Here is a 16,149-nt window from a genome sequence, read left to right as displayed (position 1 = left end):
TTCTAAATTATTATCAGAATGAAAGGAAGAAGAGTAATGATAACATCACATTTGCCATGCTGTTATCACATATTTTTGAATAGTTTAGTCTTTTAATTTTTTTAGTTAGATAAGAAAACAGAAGAGTGCGCTTAGTTAACATTTATTTAAAAATAACAAAATATGTACAAATACAAAATACACAGCCCCATGGGAAACACATTCATCAACTGAGTAATCAGTTTTAATCAAAGCAACAATGCAGATCAATCATCCTAATTAAATACTATAAATAATTTACCTACAGGAAATAAAACGTGAAATACCAAATACTACCAAAAATTACGTAAATTTGCCTAAAAATATCAGTCCTCGATTCCATAAACTGATTAAAAATGATTAGTCAGTAGAGCACATCTATTTTTTTTTGTTCATGCTTTTATCAATCCCAAATACAATGTAATAAAAAAAACACGTTCAACTTGTGGTACTTATACAAGAATTTATGAATACCACAAGATACCGCGCATCTTGAACGAAATAAATATTAAAGATTACCTACATAAAATAAAAAAATACTTCAAATAAAAATAAAAAGGTATGAAACTACTTAACTTAGATATAATTTTGAAGCTACAAAGCAAATTTTGTCAAGGCTTCCGTTTACGAATTTTCTCTTGGGCTGCTCTCAGTAAAGCATCAAAAGAATTTTCTTGAGGCCTTGCTGGATAAGCTCTGAAGTCATCATCGCGCACGTTATCTAAAAATCAAAATCAATAAAACGACGACACAACGTTCAAACCTCACCTAAATCAGAATAAGTTGTCTTGCAAAATATTCTTCGCCCCCCAAAACTCAGATCATATTTCGGGTACCCGTGATCATTCCCATGCTCTTTAGCTTCGTAAGCATCCTCTTTGTTGGCAAAAGTTACAAATCCGTAGTTATCACTGAAACAACCACAATAACACCGATCTTTCAATTAAACACCGGAAAAGTACCCAAACTCTCTGAAATGTAAACTGACGTTGGTGATGGGGCCAAAACGTACGAAACGCCTGCGCAAATCCTCTTTCGTGGTTCCTTCCACTAATCTCCCCACAAAGACAACTCTACGTTCTTCGACTTCTCTCACATGTTCAGCGCTACATTGTCGCGAACGTCTCGAAGAAATGGATCTTGATCGTGAACGAGACGATCTAGACCAAAATGATTTATTCCATTCTGGCGAGAGTTCGACACACTTACCTGGAAGAATTGGAGGAGGAGGAGTCTGAACTACGCGAACTACGAGAGGGGCGGGAAGATTTGGAACTACTGCGCCTTCTGCAAAAACAAGTTTTAGAAAGAAAAGAAAATTAGCAAATAATCGTACCTGCGGCGTGATGAGCGGACGCTGCTCCCAGTAGACGACACGCTAGGGCTTCTGCTTCTATCTAACCTTCTTCTGTATCTAGATTCTGTATCGCTGTCTGGATTTCCGTCCTCATCGAAGTCTGTTTGCGACCCGGTGGTCTTCGTTTTCACGGGAATTCTGTCTTTTTCCAAATAATGAATAATCTTATCTTCTCTAACTACTTCCTGATTCTCAGACTTAACGTATGGATTAATCTTAGTCTTCGTTTTGGGTATGTTTTCAATAAGTGACGTTATGAAAGAATTGCTGTTAATTTTATCGCTGACTTTCTTCAACAATGGCTTAATATCTTCAAGCTGTTTGGTTGATGCGATGAGAGTTTTCGTACAATTGATGCTCGAGATGTCGGTGTTGGTACCAATACTGATGTATGTCTTGACTTCTAGTTCTGGAGGAGGCACTATTTTCTTGGAAGCTGCAGGAATTTCCTCAACTTTCTCCGGTTGAACCACCGACTTTGGGCGAGAAACGATTTTCTCCGACGGCTTCGACGATTTCGCCGGTGTGTTCAGAAGATCTGCAGCCATTTTCATCAACTTCTCTTGATGTTTAATGCGTTTTAGATTTTCGTCTTCGGGAAGAGGCGAACTACAAGTGCTACTAATAGGAGAGTTGCTTTGTGACGTCGCGTTCGAATTGATGAATCTCCTCTTTTTGTATTCCTCTAAATTAAGCTTCTTCTTTTGATAAGGATTATTGCGAATCGTGTTAACTTTAAGGAGAGAGACCATGAGTTTACCGTCGGCAGTTTTAACAGTTGGCTGATTCCGGATGATCGAACGATCGTCTTCTTCTGATTGAAACCCGGAATCCTTATGAGGATCTTTAGGATATGGAGTTGTGGCGGCACAGTAGTCATGTTCAAGTTGTATTTGATCGTTGTTGGAAGTTTTCTGGATTTTATTGCGATGCTGAGCTGCATTATCGACAGATCGCGAAGCACTACGTTTTTTATTTGGAATAGGTGGTATCACAGTTATAGGTTTACGTTTCCCTGATTCGTTGATACGCGCTATCAGTTCCTGAGGCAAAGCTTCTAAAATATGCTTATTTTTAGTAAAGTTCGAGTCGGAAGTTTGAGGTTTTGAATGTGGTACTACTTTTTTAACTTCGATTTTTTCAATTTTCACGTCTTTACTAACTTCTTCGATTATTGGAGTCGGATTAGAATTCTTATCGTCATCCTCGAAGATATCTATAGGTGCTTGAGGTATTTTCTCAAACATCTCAATAGGACTAGTGGGTAATTGGTTAACTGTCATGTCAAAATTGCTCACTTCGAATTCGTACGATTCTGTAGAATTTACATGATCTTTGCCTTTCCCGCCGGGCAAGATTGGTTTTTCCGAAGCTTCAAACTGCTCCAAAAGACTAAAAGCATCGTTCGCTTCCAGAACTGGTAAGCTCGTGCTTTCACAGACTGTTTCAACATCAATTTCATCGCTTGTGTCTAAATTATCATCTTTATCATCTATGATGTATCTTTGTGCTTCTTTATCAATTCGTTTCCCCACCGATTTCACTTTGGGTTTAAAATCGATCGGATTCGCCGTTTGTTCACTAATATACGTAGCCAAATCAAAATCTTTAGCATCGAAAGTGCTGTTTAAATCGTGCGCTGAATTGGGTTCAACGTCTTGATCTGGCAATGGGGGTGGAATTGTATCATGTGGGAACGCGTCCACCCCATCCACCTATAAAACAATGCCAGTATTTGTAAGAGATTCAAGCAACGGGGTTGTGTTGGAGCGCTCGGGAAAAATATAGATCTGTACGATGACTACCATAATTTCAAGTTTCATTTTGAAATTTTGATGTAATGCATCTTGTTATTTTCCAATGTTTTGGAGGTCGTGGTTCTATTGAGTGAAAACCACAACTAACGAGCATTGGAAGTAGCAAGTTTAAAGAAAAGGAAAAAAACAATGATAAAAAACTTTGATACATCGAAGTGTGGCAACTTACTGCAAGAAGAACTACATTAAAAAATATGAACAGAAGGAAAAAAAATTAAACTTTCAAGTGTATAAGGAAAATTAAATATTAAAAAGACAGCAATTAAAAGGGATAGAAAAAGTGGAAAAAATAAAAGAAGAAAAATAATTGGAAATAGGTGTGAAACAAAAAATATATCTTGGCACCGTAATTTAAACGAACTAAAAAAAGCAGTTAAACTGATCCAATGATAATAAAAATTGAACTCTTTGGCGAACTGATAAGAAACGATTCACCTTTATCGATAACAACTTAGAGTAGCTTAATACGTGTTTTTAATTGAATTAGTTTGTGGTCAATAAAATCAGTCTCAAAATAATTTACCAATTTCCGAATTTGGAGATTGTTAAACACATAGTCCAAACAAACAATTCGTCCATATAAAGCCACAGATGTTAAATACTTAAAGATATCCTTATCTAACTTCCATAAAATCTGCCAACGTTGCTAACGCTTTGATATCTGCTTTATTAAGTAACATCTTAAAATTCCTTGCAATGGACCTAGAAGCGTCATTTTACATTCTCAATGCTTCATTTGGCGTGACATTCTCATTAGAAACATTAACGTTCGAATCGACATGATCAAATAGTCATTTTCTACACCTTAATTGCACATTTATTACAGTCAGGTGCTTAAAAAGCCGTGCAGTTTAAGTCAACTTTATTGTTCCCGAAAATTCAGGTTTTACCTGGCTCGTCCCTGAGATTATCCTCAGGTAGAAGTCCATAGAAAGTTAACAATTTTAAGACAGAAACCCGAACTTCTTTTACTGAAGTAGTCCGAGGTAAACATGATGAATCATAGGAAATTAAATGACAAAAACTCATTTCCCCGGAAAATAATTATAAAGATCCATCAACAATGAGTCACGGAATAATGCGCTCTTACAAAAACAAACAGAAACCGCCAAATACTTACATAAACATATGCAGACCAGTCTATGATCTTCTGAAACAGCACAGAAGGTGGATTTGTGAATTCAGTGATGTCTTTTAAAGATTCACTAAAATTGCTGGATTCCGGTATTAAACCAATGTCTCCATTCAACCTAGTTATATAAACATAAGAAAAAAACTCGAAACGTGTGTTTTTACTTACTCTCGTTCATCGTCCCATTCATTAAAAAAACTTCGAAAGTTGTCCCCTGAGTTTGAGGGATCATCAGGCTAAAACCGACGATACGTTGGAAACTTCCTAAATTAATATTAGTAATAAAAACTCACCTCTTCATACACATAACGCGTGGAAAAATGTTCTTCTAAACTTAATAAACTCGTATCCATATTTGCGGTCAATAACACTGCCACTTCACAGAATGAAATTTACAATAAATACCATCAATTATTTACACCCTACATGAAAAACTCGGTTGAAAATCTCCGTTTAAACTCCACGACTTCAACTTGTTCGTTTAATTTATGTAATATTCAGCTTTTAATAGCTCGAAAATTTTGTAGGTTATGAACACCAGCTTACATATTTTTATTTACATCTTTTGTTTTTAACAGTACATCTTGATGATTTATACTTTAATAGATTCACTGTTAAATTCTACACGTTTTGCGGATGGCACCTGCACGATTTAACACAAACTTTAAGAAATATTTGGAGAAATTTCTCAAAGCTATACACGTGAGCAGCTAACCATACCGCAATTTCTCCAAATTTCCGATGTCGCCTCCACGTGATCCCGATCATTGATTTATACCGACTGAGCTGGTGGTCGACGTGGACGGCTATTTTGCTACTGTACGATAGAGGGCGCTACTGTTTTTAACAGGTCCTGCTATCCCTTTAAATTAACGCAGGTAGGAAATTTTAGGAGGGGCTGAGCAGGAGACCAGGATAAACGTGGTGGAATTGAAATTTTAATTTTGTTAATGACTTTTTGTTGTGTTTACATAATTATGTGTGTATTTCTTTTAGTGGAATTTATTTTATAAAAAACTGAGGGTTTTTTTACTAAACCAGCAGGTATTACTTACCTAAGTAGAAAAATATCTGGTTATAAGTAAATAATTATTTTTAAATTGCTCTAGTTTTTTAAACATGTTTCTTGTCATTTAGAGAATACACGTGTGGAAAAATTATCTGTAAGACAACAGAGTAATAAACTGATTTGTTATGATCTTCATACGTTATATTATCTATTTACATGTAAATCCTTTGTATCTTTTACTTTACTTGCATTACAGAATATTGTAAATTAGAAGCGTCTCCTCGTAAAAATAATATAATAATAGACTAATTGAAATAAAGACTATAAATAAATGCTAAGTAGCTGTAATTACAACTGTTAAAATAATTGAAGATATATGAAGCTAATTACGATTAAAACTGTATCTAATGGCTTTTATGTTTTCATATTAATGGTCATGTACCCAATAAAAGAAAAAAGTACTTCGCAATAGAATAAATCTCGAAACAGAATAAAAATATGAGAAATATATTATATTTTTTTTTGTACAAAGTTTGAAACATTCAGGTAAAACTAGTTTATGTCCAACAAGAGGCATTTAAATTTTATCACCGATTTCCTTGTTCCTTTTTAACTTACCTAAATGACACCGCTCTTTTTCTCCAGGTATAAAGTCGTTCTTTTGTGTCTTAAACTAAGTCACAAATTTCTTCCAAATTCTCTACTGATTATTGAAATTTAAATTAGAACCAATTAAATTAACATTTTTTAGAAAATTTCAAAACAAACTTTACCTCTTCAGTTTTCTTGGTCTTAAATTTTATAACAAATAGCAAAGACTCAAATATTTTAGGATTTTTATATCCTTCAGTTGTTTTGTTGTCGAAAGGGTCGATTTCAAGTGTGACTTGCGTTACTGCAAATCCCATTTGCAACATAGCAACGCCAATCACATTGCTCATACCTTGGCAACGGTTGCAAATTTGCGTTAACGCAGTGACTTGAAATCGACCCGTTAGTCTCATTTTGTTTTTTAAAACCATTATCCTTATTCTTCGTATTTTTTCAGTCTCCATAAATGTTGGTACTACACCATTTCAAAAATAGGTAACTTTGGCAATGTTTCTTTACTGTTACATTTTTTTACTTTCTAAAACTTCTAAATTCTTCAAAACCAACGATTTCTTCAGTTTTATTTTATCCTTAATTTATTACTGTTTCAAATCTTCTAGATTCTCTACGTTTTCGAAAAGTTTCAAATTACCTAGATTTTGCAGTTGAACCTTTGAATTTTTTTTATTCATATCAATTTTTTATTTCTTTCAGATTATTATTCATGCTTGTATTTATAAAAGAAACAATTTATAAAATTAATTTCTGATTTAAAGCAAATCATATTCTTCTGATTCTAGAATTACGTATGAATTTTGAATCCCTTTGTTTCACATTACCTATTTAAATTTTTTACTTCATTGTTGACACCAATTTTTTTTTTAATTTCTTATAATTTTAAGTTTGAAGTACCACTTTAAATTATAATATAGATAAGCAAAAGAAATGCTATATGCTCGCCAGTATTGGAAAACATTTAACATTTAACAAAAATTGTTCAATTATGAAATGATGTCAAATGTCTGTTCAAACGTATGATTATAGAGGTTCTTAAACCTATTAAAAAATCTGAAGATTTTTTGAGTAATTATATTATTATTTATAAAGTCATTGACGTCACTGCATACAGTTCTGAACGTGAAAATTTCCATGACCTGATAGAATTCTCAGTTTTCAATCGCCTAAATTCTGCATCCAGCATTAACATTCATTTCCAAAAAAGATGTTTTGAAATTTATAGACTGTAACGATTCTAAAGATCTGCTTAAACTTAAAATGCATAATATTTTAAATACCACAAACTACTATAAAACTTTGAACGCAATATTTACAACAAAATTCTTATGGTACTGTAAATAATGATCACAGACCTATTCATTTTATTCCTAGATCATTACGATTAATACACGTACGTACTTTACGATAATGATACACTGAAGTTAATTGAACAATTACGTTCCTCGTGTCAATACGTCAAATTCCAAAAGGTCATTAATAAAAAAGACATGTCTGCACATAATTCATCACTATAATCAAAAATGATGTTCACCTTTCCAGGTAGCCCTGAAACATTTTCCATCTGAGTTGCCAAAATAACCCAACAGGAATCGCCTTCAGAAGACCGTGACGTCAATGCATTTCAAAAAAACTACACACCAGTCCGGAATTCGTTTTTTTTGGAACTGTTCCATGCGCTACTCGCCGTTTTATTGGTTGACCGAAACATATCACCCATCAAGTATTCGCTACTAAGCAACCCATGTGACTCGAAGTAACCATGGACTTCCCCACTATGATGAACTTGGCGGTCATTAGTAAGTCTTCAAATGATCAAAAACAAAACATTCGTTAGGTGGTGTTGTGAGTGGACGTAGTGACTTTAGTGTGATTTTTTTATCGGAAAGAAGAGGTAAAAGTTAATTGTTGGGGTCTAATTTTGTTTCTAAACAGTTTGTGCAACATTGTTATTAATTCTGCGTGTGCTAATTTCCGTAAAATATTGCGAAAATAATTTACAGTGCTGCTTCAGCAAATATTGGACGCGAAGTGAAGATACAGGCTGAACTTTTCTGAGAATTCCAGTGAAGTAATTTGGAAAGTCGGTAATGATTTTTAAATGTCTCAGGATCAGTGTCGCAATACAGATTAACGAATACGAAATTAATTTTTCTAGTGACACTACGAATTTACAATCAGTCTAATAACCCGTTTTATAACAAAACCAATAACTATTAATTAGTGTCCAAACAATGCAAATTTATTTAGTATCCGTTGTTAACAACACGAAATATTTTATTTCTTACGCAAACAACGTTAAATTGGGCAATTTTTCCAATTGATGTAATAATTCAAATTATGTTCTTACAAAATCCACCAACTCTCAAGCGCACATTTCAAAGTCTAAACAGAATTTGTGAAAATATCTTTAAACTTGACACACGAGACGAGAAATTTCATCAATAACTTTACCTTGAAAATGAAATCAATAAGAAACATTAATTATACACCAAAATTCGTAAGTTTTGACCCTGGTCTAGATACCAGATGTTGGGCAGATCCCGAAATTGGTGGAGATTTCACTGCACCAGTTTTCATTACGTGAGCGATGAGTAATTAAAGTATTGTGTAAAAATTATATGACCCACTTGGTGGGTTCAGGTTGTTGGTTTCATGTCCAATAAGAGTTTTTATTACGCAATAATTATAATCATAACAATAATCAAATACGCCTGAAAGAGAATTGGGAAAGCGCTCTTTCTTCTGATTTTTGAACTTTTGCGAAATCTTGGCTTTATAGATGTCCATTCGATTTACAAGATGAAGCAATAAACATAACAATAAGGAGAATTATCGAATGTGTACATAACATACTCAACAATAGCCTACTAATTATGGATGCGTAATAACTAATAACACCTGGTCAAATTTCAAGGCCCCCAAATTTGAGCATTATTAAAAGTAATAATAATTTTTGAGTCTTGCAATTGCTAATTTTATGATTAAACGTCTTAGTACGAAAATCCAACACAAACCGGTCTGAGCTCTCCAGTCTATCTCTGTATAGTTTCTTTGCAATAGTTCAAGTTTGAAACAAAAAAAACTGTTTAATAGATACAACGCATTTTTCATCTCGTTTGTAATAAAGTCAAGTTAATCAATGAAACTAAGTGGCTCCGGTACGTAGAACTACCTCTAGTCAATTGTAACAATTATAGGAATATTTTATTCAAAAATTACCAAAACCATGCTCGTTTACCTCTAAGTCAACAACCTCGGGAGTGTTGAACTTCATTTGCAACCCCTTCGATTGGATTTATGGTCCGAAACAAGTTGTTATTATAAGTGTCATCTTTAAATGTGGCTATTAAACGTTTAGCATAATGAATTTTTATAATTAGCACATGCTAAATAAAAATTTGCATGTGATTTTACACGGAGAATGCCGATTAATTGGCGAGTAGTCGCAAATTCTAGTGGATTGAGTTAATATTGACACATCCTTGGAATTTAGTACTGTCAGTGAATTTCTACACGTTTCTTCTTCCTCTCGGTTTGTAAGGTTTACCTCGTCACTTTGTATCTTCGGCAGAAATTCATTATTCATATTCCCATCGTCATCATTGTCTTCAAATTTTTTTTGGTTCGTTGCGTCAAAGGTCCAACAATTTTCTTAATAATTAACGCTGACTAAAACGTTATTCTACATAATTTGGCGTTAAAACTTTTGTACCCTTGGTTGTTCTGCTGGAGACTTCCGTTTCTTACCTAAAATTCTCTACTTTCCGAAAAACGACAATTAAATATCGATGTCGTTAAATGCAAGCAGGATTTTTACTTTTGTCATGCTGCTTTTGTCAAGGACAAAGGTCCAATTATGTAGTTTAAACACACAAATAGCCTTTTTAAAAAAAGTACGTTTACAAATCAGAATTAATTTACCTATTTGCCCGCATGTGTTGTTCGTATTTTAGTTTCCATTAGTTATAATCATATCAAGCCTGCCAATTAACATTGAAAAATATTTATGGTAACAATTATAATAAATTAGAATTGTAATAATAGCCACTTCAGCTATAGTCAAAGCGCACCTCATTTTTGGTTAATTTCATTGGCTAACTTTAAATTTTCTTATACAGACTGGCCCAGAATTCTCGCACTTCTATTTAATGGAAAATTTTCCATCAAAATCTGAGTTGATTGGCGTATTGCACACAATGTTCAGGCATTTATAGTATTTAAGTTAAAAGCATTTAAATTTGACCATTCACAACCCATCTTTGTGCAATTTAAGGAAAATTTTTCGCATGTAACGTATTTATGGGCTCTGATTGGCTAACTTAAAGTGCTTGTAACTCAAAAACTCCAAAGGCCTGAACATTGTGCGATTCGTCAATAGACTCAGATTTTGATGGAGAATTCCCTGTTAAAAGAGAGTCTGCTTCTGGGACATCTGTATACAGACAGTTTAAGAGGCTGCATTCGCAAAGTGGAGGTCGAAAAGCATAAAATAATGAAGTTTTATCAAGATCCAACGGTTAATTTTAGAGAAATCGGCAGAAATGTGTATGCAATTCGCAAAACTTGTCGAAATATCACCTAAATTTGAAGCTAAATGACGATTTTCCGGTATTCAAACGGTTTTTGAGGCTGTATTTGCAAATTAGAAGTCGAACTACAAAAAATAATAAGTTTTTATGAAAATTTAACAGATAATTTTGAAAAAAAACGACAGAAATGTGCACGAAGTCCGCAAAACTCGTCGAAAAATCGACTGAAATTTTAGTTCAAAATTATTTTTAGTATACATTAACGATTCGTTCTATTTAGATCGACTTATTTTTGGCTCAGAAGAAATCGATTCCAGTCATCTAAATTATGTAAACCAACACTACCTACTTGTTGAGGCTTTTTAAAAATTTACCAGTTCGTCCTATCTTCTAACTTTATGCCTGAGTTTTGTAATCTTAAAATTACCACTCAGCGACTTGTTGTCTTACTATATAAGCATGTAGCTTCATTCTCCTTTTCTCTACAATTAACCGAAACCATTTATTCACCAGAACAAAACCGTCACGATGCCAGAAAGTCCAGGCGACCTGGAAATGCGAAGAAGGCAATTCAAGCCTCAAATGTCCACAGTTCAAACTCGTCGACAACAAGCCGTCTGTGTCCGACGAGCCGTTAAAAGATACGGTACCAAAAGCAACCCATTCGTTATCTTAAATGGGTTGAATATGACAGTACCAAAAGGCGCAATGTAAGTACGAACTACCATACCTACCTTCCAATGACCCCTTTTGCTTGAAGATACGGATTGTTAGGAGCTAGTGGTTGTGGTAAAACGACTCTTCTAAACTGCATCGTTGGTAGAAAAACGTTGAATTCTGGAGAAATTTGGGTGTTGGGGGGTAAACCGGGATCAAGAGGCAGTGGGGTGCCTGGACCACGAGTTGGATACATGCCACAAGTGAGTTTCCATCCAATAAATCTCTTGTATGCCATGAGCAAAGTTGAAAAAAATAAGCAATTATTTGCTGAGTCGAAATGCATCATCACCTTGTTTCTGACGTTGTTTTTAGGAAATCGCCCTGTACGGCGAATTCACCATTCGTGAAACTCTCAAGTACTTCGGGTGGATTTCTGGCATGACCATGGCGCAAGTGGAAGAGAGACTGACCTTTCTAGTTAATTTTCTAATGTTACCGGACGCTGACAGGTTGGTAAAAAATCTCAGTGGTGGTCAACAGCGACGTGTTTCTTTGGCTGCTACTCTTCTTCACGAGCCAGAATTGTTGATTCTTGACGAACCTACAGTGGGGGTTGATCCTTTGCTAAGACAGAATATTTGGAATCATTTGGTGGAAATTACAAAAACCGGAAGGACAACTGTGATTATCACCACTCATTACATCGACGAAACTCGGCAGGCTTCCTTGGTGAGTTATAATATCAAAATTGGACATGTAAAGTTAGTCAAAGGCGTGTAAGGCTTATCTTTGCTTTAAGAAAAACAAATAAAACGTGGAAGCTTTTTTTAAAAACATGGAATTTTATGCAAGTATTCAAGGTTGCTGATGTCTTTAATTGTCACCATTAGCACTTTTATCAAAAGAGTAATTTATGCAATTACTATGTCATCTACGTGGAATTATTGCTTGTTTAGTTTACAACTAGATAATTCCTTGACCATATTCCATTGGTATTGGGTAATCATTGCGTGTGTTGCTTTACTTTTCATGAACCTAAACAATGTTCAAGAAATGATGACAAGTTCAAGAGTTTTGTATTGACAACAATTACTATACATTTCCAATTCAATGTGTCGTAAAATTACATGTTTTCTTGTAAACATAAAACTAGAATTGGAATGACTACTATCAGAAATTCTAAACGTCCACAACTCAGTTATTTGTTATCGTATGTGGATTTTAAACCGAGATTTTAAATGTGCCCCAAAAATGACCGAGATATTGACCGTTTGACATAGTTTCAGCCATGATTTTTTTTTGGAAAAAAAGTGGGTATTTGGGGGCAAATTCTTAAGAAAAAAGCGCGAAAAATACGTTGGCTCAAACCGTTTATTTCTACCTGTCGTAGATTCTGAGATATCGAGCACCGATGATTCAAAATGATGATAAATTTGACTCTCTGGCAACTAACTAAAAATTCAAACGACCATAACTCAATTATTTGTTGACGTACTTTAAACATTTGCTCAGTTTTGGATGTTGCGTGGAATTCTGCGTTAAATGAGCTTGCTTGAGTTTGCTTCACAAATAAACGAGATATTGACCAAAATCTATTTTCAAATGTTTTTTTTGAGGCGCTTTTCAATGATTATTTTTGGGGTGAAAACGACGTTTAATACTTTTGAGTATCAATCGATAGAGCAGCTCGAAATCTATCAGGAGGCAATTTTAGACAAATAGGTCAAATAATTTACAAGTAAATGCCAAGAAACTACAAAATCAAAAATTTTCATCCACTGAGTCGGAACCATGGAATTTTGGGTATTTGAGAGCGAATTCTAAAGGAGAAAAGCGCGAAACAAACGTTGGTGCAAACCGTTTCTTTTTATCTGTTGCAGTTTCGAAAATATCGAGGATTAAAAATTTGAAAAATAAAAACCAACTATCTAAATTTTAAACGTCGATAACTCAGTTATTTGTTATTGGAAGTACATGAATTTTAAGCCCAAATTTGGAATCTGCATTGAGCAGTTTGCGCCAAAAATAAGCGAGATATCGACTACATAAAATTGGAACGTAAAACTTGAATTGGAATATCAACAGTCAGTAATAAAAATATACAGGAATATGTCACATATTTGGTATATTTAAACAATTCAACATCAAAACAGTTTGCATAACACTTTTTAAATCCCTCATTTCCATACAAGTCTTCAAGGTTCAAAAAACGTTTCAACAAAAAGTCAAGTTTGTTTCAAAATAATCATCAATTAGACCTTCCCAAATTTAACACGACTCTATTATTTTTTATGGAATTTTGATTGCTTGTTATCGTTATCATCGACAAGTAACTCTGTTCTTTGAAGAAGTTAAAACCAAAGTTGAATTCGGAATAAACTTAGTCACCGGTCAAATTGACTAACAAATTTTCCAATAATTTCTAAACCTTGAATTTACGACTGGTCTTGTTTAGATACTTAATCATTAAAATGTCAGGTTGATGGTTAATTTCTTAATTCAAAGTTTTTATGTAAAAACATTCCAAATACTCCTCATTTTGTCAGTATAAAATGAGGGAGTGTTGGCCAATTTCGATAATTAGAGCTGAACCTGCAAGGTTGTGCCAACTTTCCTTCACTGGTATGGAAAATGAAGTCAAAGTTCTTGCAGTTTATTTACAAGTGCCCACACTGTCCTCTCTTGTAATAGAACCAGGGTCGTCAACAACATATATAAAATGACACCTAAAAACTCACTCATAATACCACGTAATTGTCGTTTAAAAGAATAGATAATAAGAAAATACATTTACGTCACCTTAAAATGTTAATGACAATAGAAACTCAACTTTTCCGTTCTTCCTATGTCAATGACGGCACCTTGTTCACCTTGATCTGCAGTTTTCGTACCCACCAAAACAACGTTTCAATTACTCAACCGAGCTAAAACCAGAACGCGTATAACGGAAACCACTAATTCTCATGAAAATTCAACACTTTCAAAACACGAATCTTTCCAGATTGGTCTAATGCGAGGAGGATATTTCCTAGCCGAAGAATCTCCGGAACGATTAATCACGCAATTCGGCTGCGACAGCCTTGAAGACGTGTTTCTCAAACTCAGCGTTATCCAAAATATGGGCAAAACCCGCCGTGCCAGCATCGCCCAAAGAGTCACTGAAACCATTCAAGTACCATCCGGTTCGATTAACGAAGCGGCGGTTTTGGATGATGAAGTTTCGGAAATTACCGGAGAGTTTGGGGATAATATTTCGATGTCAAGTCGAGGAAGAGTGTCCATTGCGCCGGAACCAACAGAGAGTGCCGCGCCGGATTTACCACCAGATGAAGAAGCGCCAATGACTTTTTCAGAGTTCTTTAAAATAGTCAACATAAGTCACATGCAAGCGCTGATTTGGAAAAACTTTCTTTGGATGTGGAGGAACTTCCCTGTCATGGCGTTTATTATCGGACTACCAATGATCCAGACTATCCTGTTTTGTCTTTCAATAGGACACGATCCCACAGGACTACCTCTTTCTGTAGTTAACCACGAATTGGACAGAGCCGAAGTGTGTAAATTGAGTCCAGGGTGTAACAGTACGAGGCTCAGTTGTAATTTTTTAGACTACTTAGAAAAACGGACTTTGATATTGGTAAAAATCACGGATTTTTAAAAGTGGAGCTAACAAGTTTTTTCAGAGCTTTTACGACACTGAAGATGAAGCGAAAGAACCTGTAAGAGTTGGGGACTCCTGGGCTGCTTTAGTCTTCCCGAGCAACTTCTCCGAAGCGATAAGATCAAGAATAGACGAAGGGAGAAACGTGCCTGACTGGGATATCGTTGCGTCTTCGGTGGAAGTCTTCCAAGACAAATCAAGTAAGAGGAATAAGAAGAAGTTCAGAGCTTTTACATTTCGTTTCAGATGAAAATATTGGCTCTTACATTCAGAGAGATTTATATTTTGCATTTGAGAGCTTCTTCAAGGCGTATCTTGTTTCTTGCGGTATTGATAGTAAAATTGGGACAATCCCCATTAGATGGGAGAGACCGATTTATGGATATGATAGTCCAGACTTTACGGATTTCGCAGCTCCTGGAATTATGCTCACGTAAGTGTTTTTTTTTCTTTTGACAAATAAAAAAAAGGATTTTTGCAGCATCATATTTTTCCTGGCCGTCGCTTTGACTTCCGGCGCCATGTTGCTGGAGCGAAACGAAGGAATCCTGGAGCGCTCCTTGGTCAACGGCATCAGCGGCATTGAACTTCTCTTCTCCCATGTCATCACCCAATTCCTGGTTATGTTGGGTCAATCCGTCCTCGTCATCTTCTTCTCTTTTGTAATCTTCGGTATCACCCAAAACGGAAGTCTGCTTTTGGTATCAGTGCTGATAATAATGACAGGACTTTGCGGCATGTGCTTCGGTAACAAGAATAACTATTTTTTCCTCTTTTCTACAACCACTCTTTCAGGTTTCGTTGTAGCGTGCAGTTGTGAGAATGAGAGGTCAGCGACGTACATGGCCATGGGAAGTTTCTTGCCCATCGTTATGTTATGTGGTATAGTTTGGCCCATCGAGGGCATGCATACAATTTTAAGAATAATTTCTTACGTCTTGCCATTGACTAAATCAACGGAGAGTTTACGTTGTATTATGGCCAGAGGATGGGGCATGGAAGTTTCAGAGGTTTACGAAGGGTTCGTGGCCACCCTTATTTGGATTGTAGTATTTCTAACTATTAGTATTCTTTTGCTCAAGTTCAAGAAAGGTTGAATATTTGTGATGTTTGTAGTGTGTAATTTAACGTGTTTTTATTTAAATACAACATTAAAAATTTATTTGCTTGTTTGCCTTCGTCCTAGTTCAAATCCAGGTAAACAAACTGAAGAAGAAAATTGCAGGGTGGGAACAGACGCGCGTTTATCATAATAATAATAATGTAATAAATTCACAATCGTGTGTTAGATATTTTACATTTCCTTCATGAGGATCACAGAAAAACGAAGAAGTGGAGCGCGCTACTCCGAGCAAAT

At 35.1% G+C, this 16,149-nt stretch overlaps 2 protein-coding genes and 1 long non-coding RNA gene across 5 annotated transcripts; 1 reads left to right on the top strand and 2 right to left on the bottom strand.

The window, feature by feature from the left end:
* Nucleotides 1-126: 126 nt before the first annotated feature.
* On the bottom strand, nucleotides 127-5,070 carry srl (PGC-1 family member spargel). Its single transcript, XM_088045875.1, has 8 exons — nucleotides 4,618-5,070; nucleotides 4,493-4,560; nucleotides 4,313-4,442; nucleotides 1,355-3,090; nucleotides 1,228-1,305; nucleotides 981-1,178; nucleotides 787-929; nucleotides 127-739 (listed from the first exon to the last, which is right to left on the bottom strand). The coding sequence occupies exons 1-8, from the start codon at nucleotides 4,675-4,677 to the stop codon at nucleotides 630-632; spliced, it is 2,523 nt and encodes an 840-aa protein (XP_087902001.1). The 5' UTR covers nucleotides 4,678-5,070; the 3' UTR covers nucleotides 127-629.
* A 2,442-nt stretch (nucleotides 5,071-7,512) lies between these two features.
* osy (ABC transporter oskyddad) lies at nucleotides 7,513-15,954 on the top strand. Of its 3 annotated transcripts, none has more exons than XM_088045065.1 (9): nucleotides 7,513-7,738; nucleotides 10,985-11,181; nucleotides 11,232-11,391; nucleotides 11,504-11,860; nucleotides 14,133-14,768; nucleotides 14,815-14,992; nucleotides 15,039-15,225; nucleotides 15,274-15,539; nucleotides 15,588-15,954. In XM_088045065.1, the coding sequence occupies exons 2-9, from the start codon at nucleotides 11,000-11,002 to the stop codon at nucleotides 15,887-15,889; spliced, it is 2,268 nt and encodes a 755-aa protein (XP_087901191.1). In that variant the 5' UTR covers nucleotides 7,513-7,738; nucleotides 10,985-10,999; the 3' UTR covers nucleotides 15,890-15,954. The 3 variants fall into 3 exon arrangements, with proteins under 3 accessions (XP_087901191.1, XP_087901189.1, XP_087901190.1); XM_088045063.1 differs by lacking the exon at nucleotides 7,513-7,738 and adding an exon at nucleotides 7,745-7,833; XM_088045064.1 differs by lacking the exon at nucleotides 7,513-7,738 and adding an exon at nucleotides 7,879-8,026.
* Nucleotides 9,102-9,778, bottom strand: LOC148168867 (uncharacterized). The gene is made up of 2 exons (XR_015770712.1): nucleotides 9,690-9,778; nucleotides 9,102-9,611 (listed from the first exon to the last, which is right to left on the bottom strand). It is a non-coding gene; the product is annotated as an uncharacterized LOC148168867 (long non-coding RNA).
* Nucleotides 15,955-16,149: the final 195 nt, after the last annotated feature.

The sequence above is a fragment of the Gnatocerus cornutus genome, chromosome 9, assembly GCF_029298725.1.
Source record: "Gnatocerus cornutus isolate USDA-ARS CGAHR chromosome 9, icGnaCorn1.1, whole genome shotgun sequence".
NCBI classification, from domain to species: Eukaryota; Metazoa; Arthropoda; class Insecta; order Coleoptera; family Tenebrionidae; genus Gnatocerus; species Gnatocerus cornutus.
This window is presented reverse-complemented; position numbering and strand designations above follow the sequence as displayed.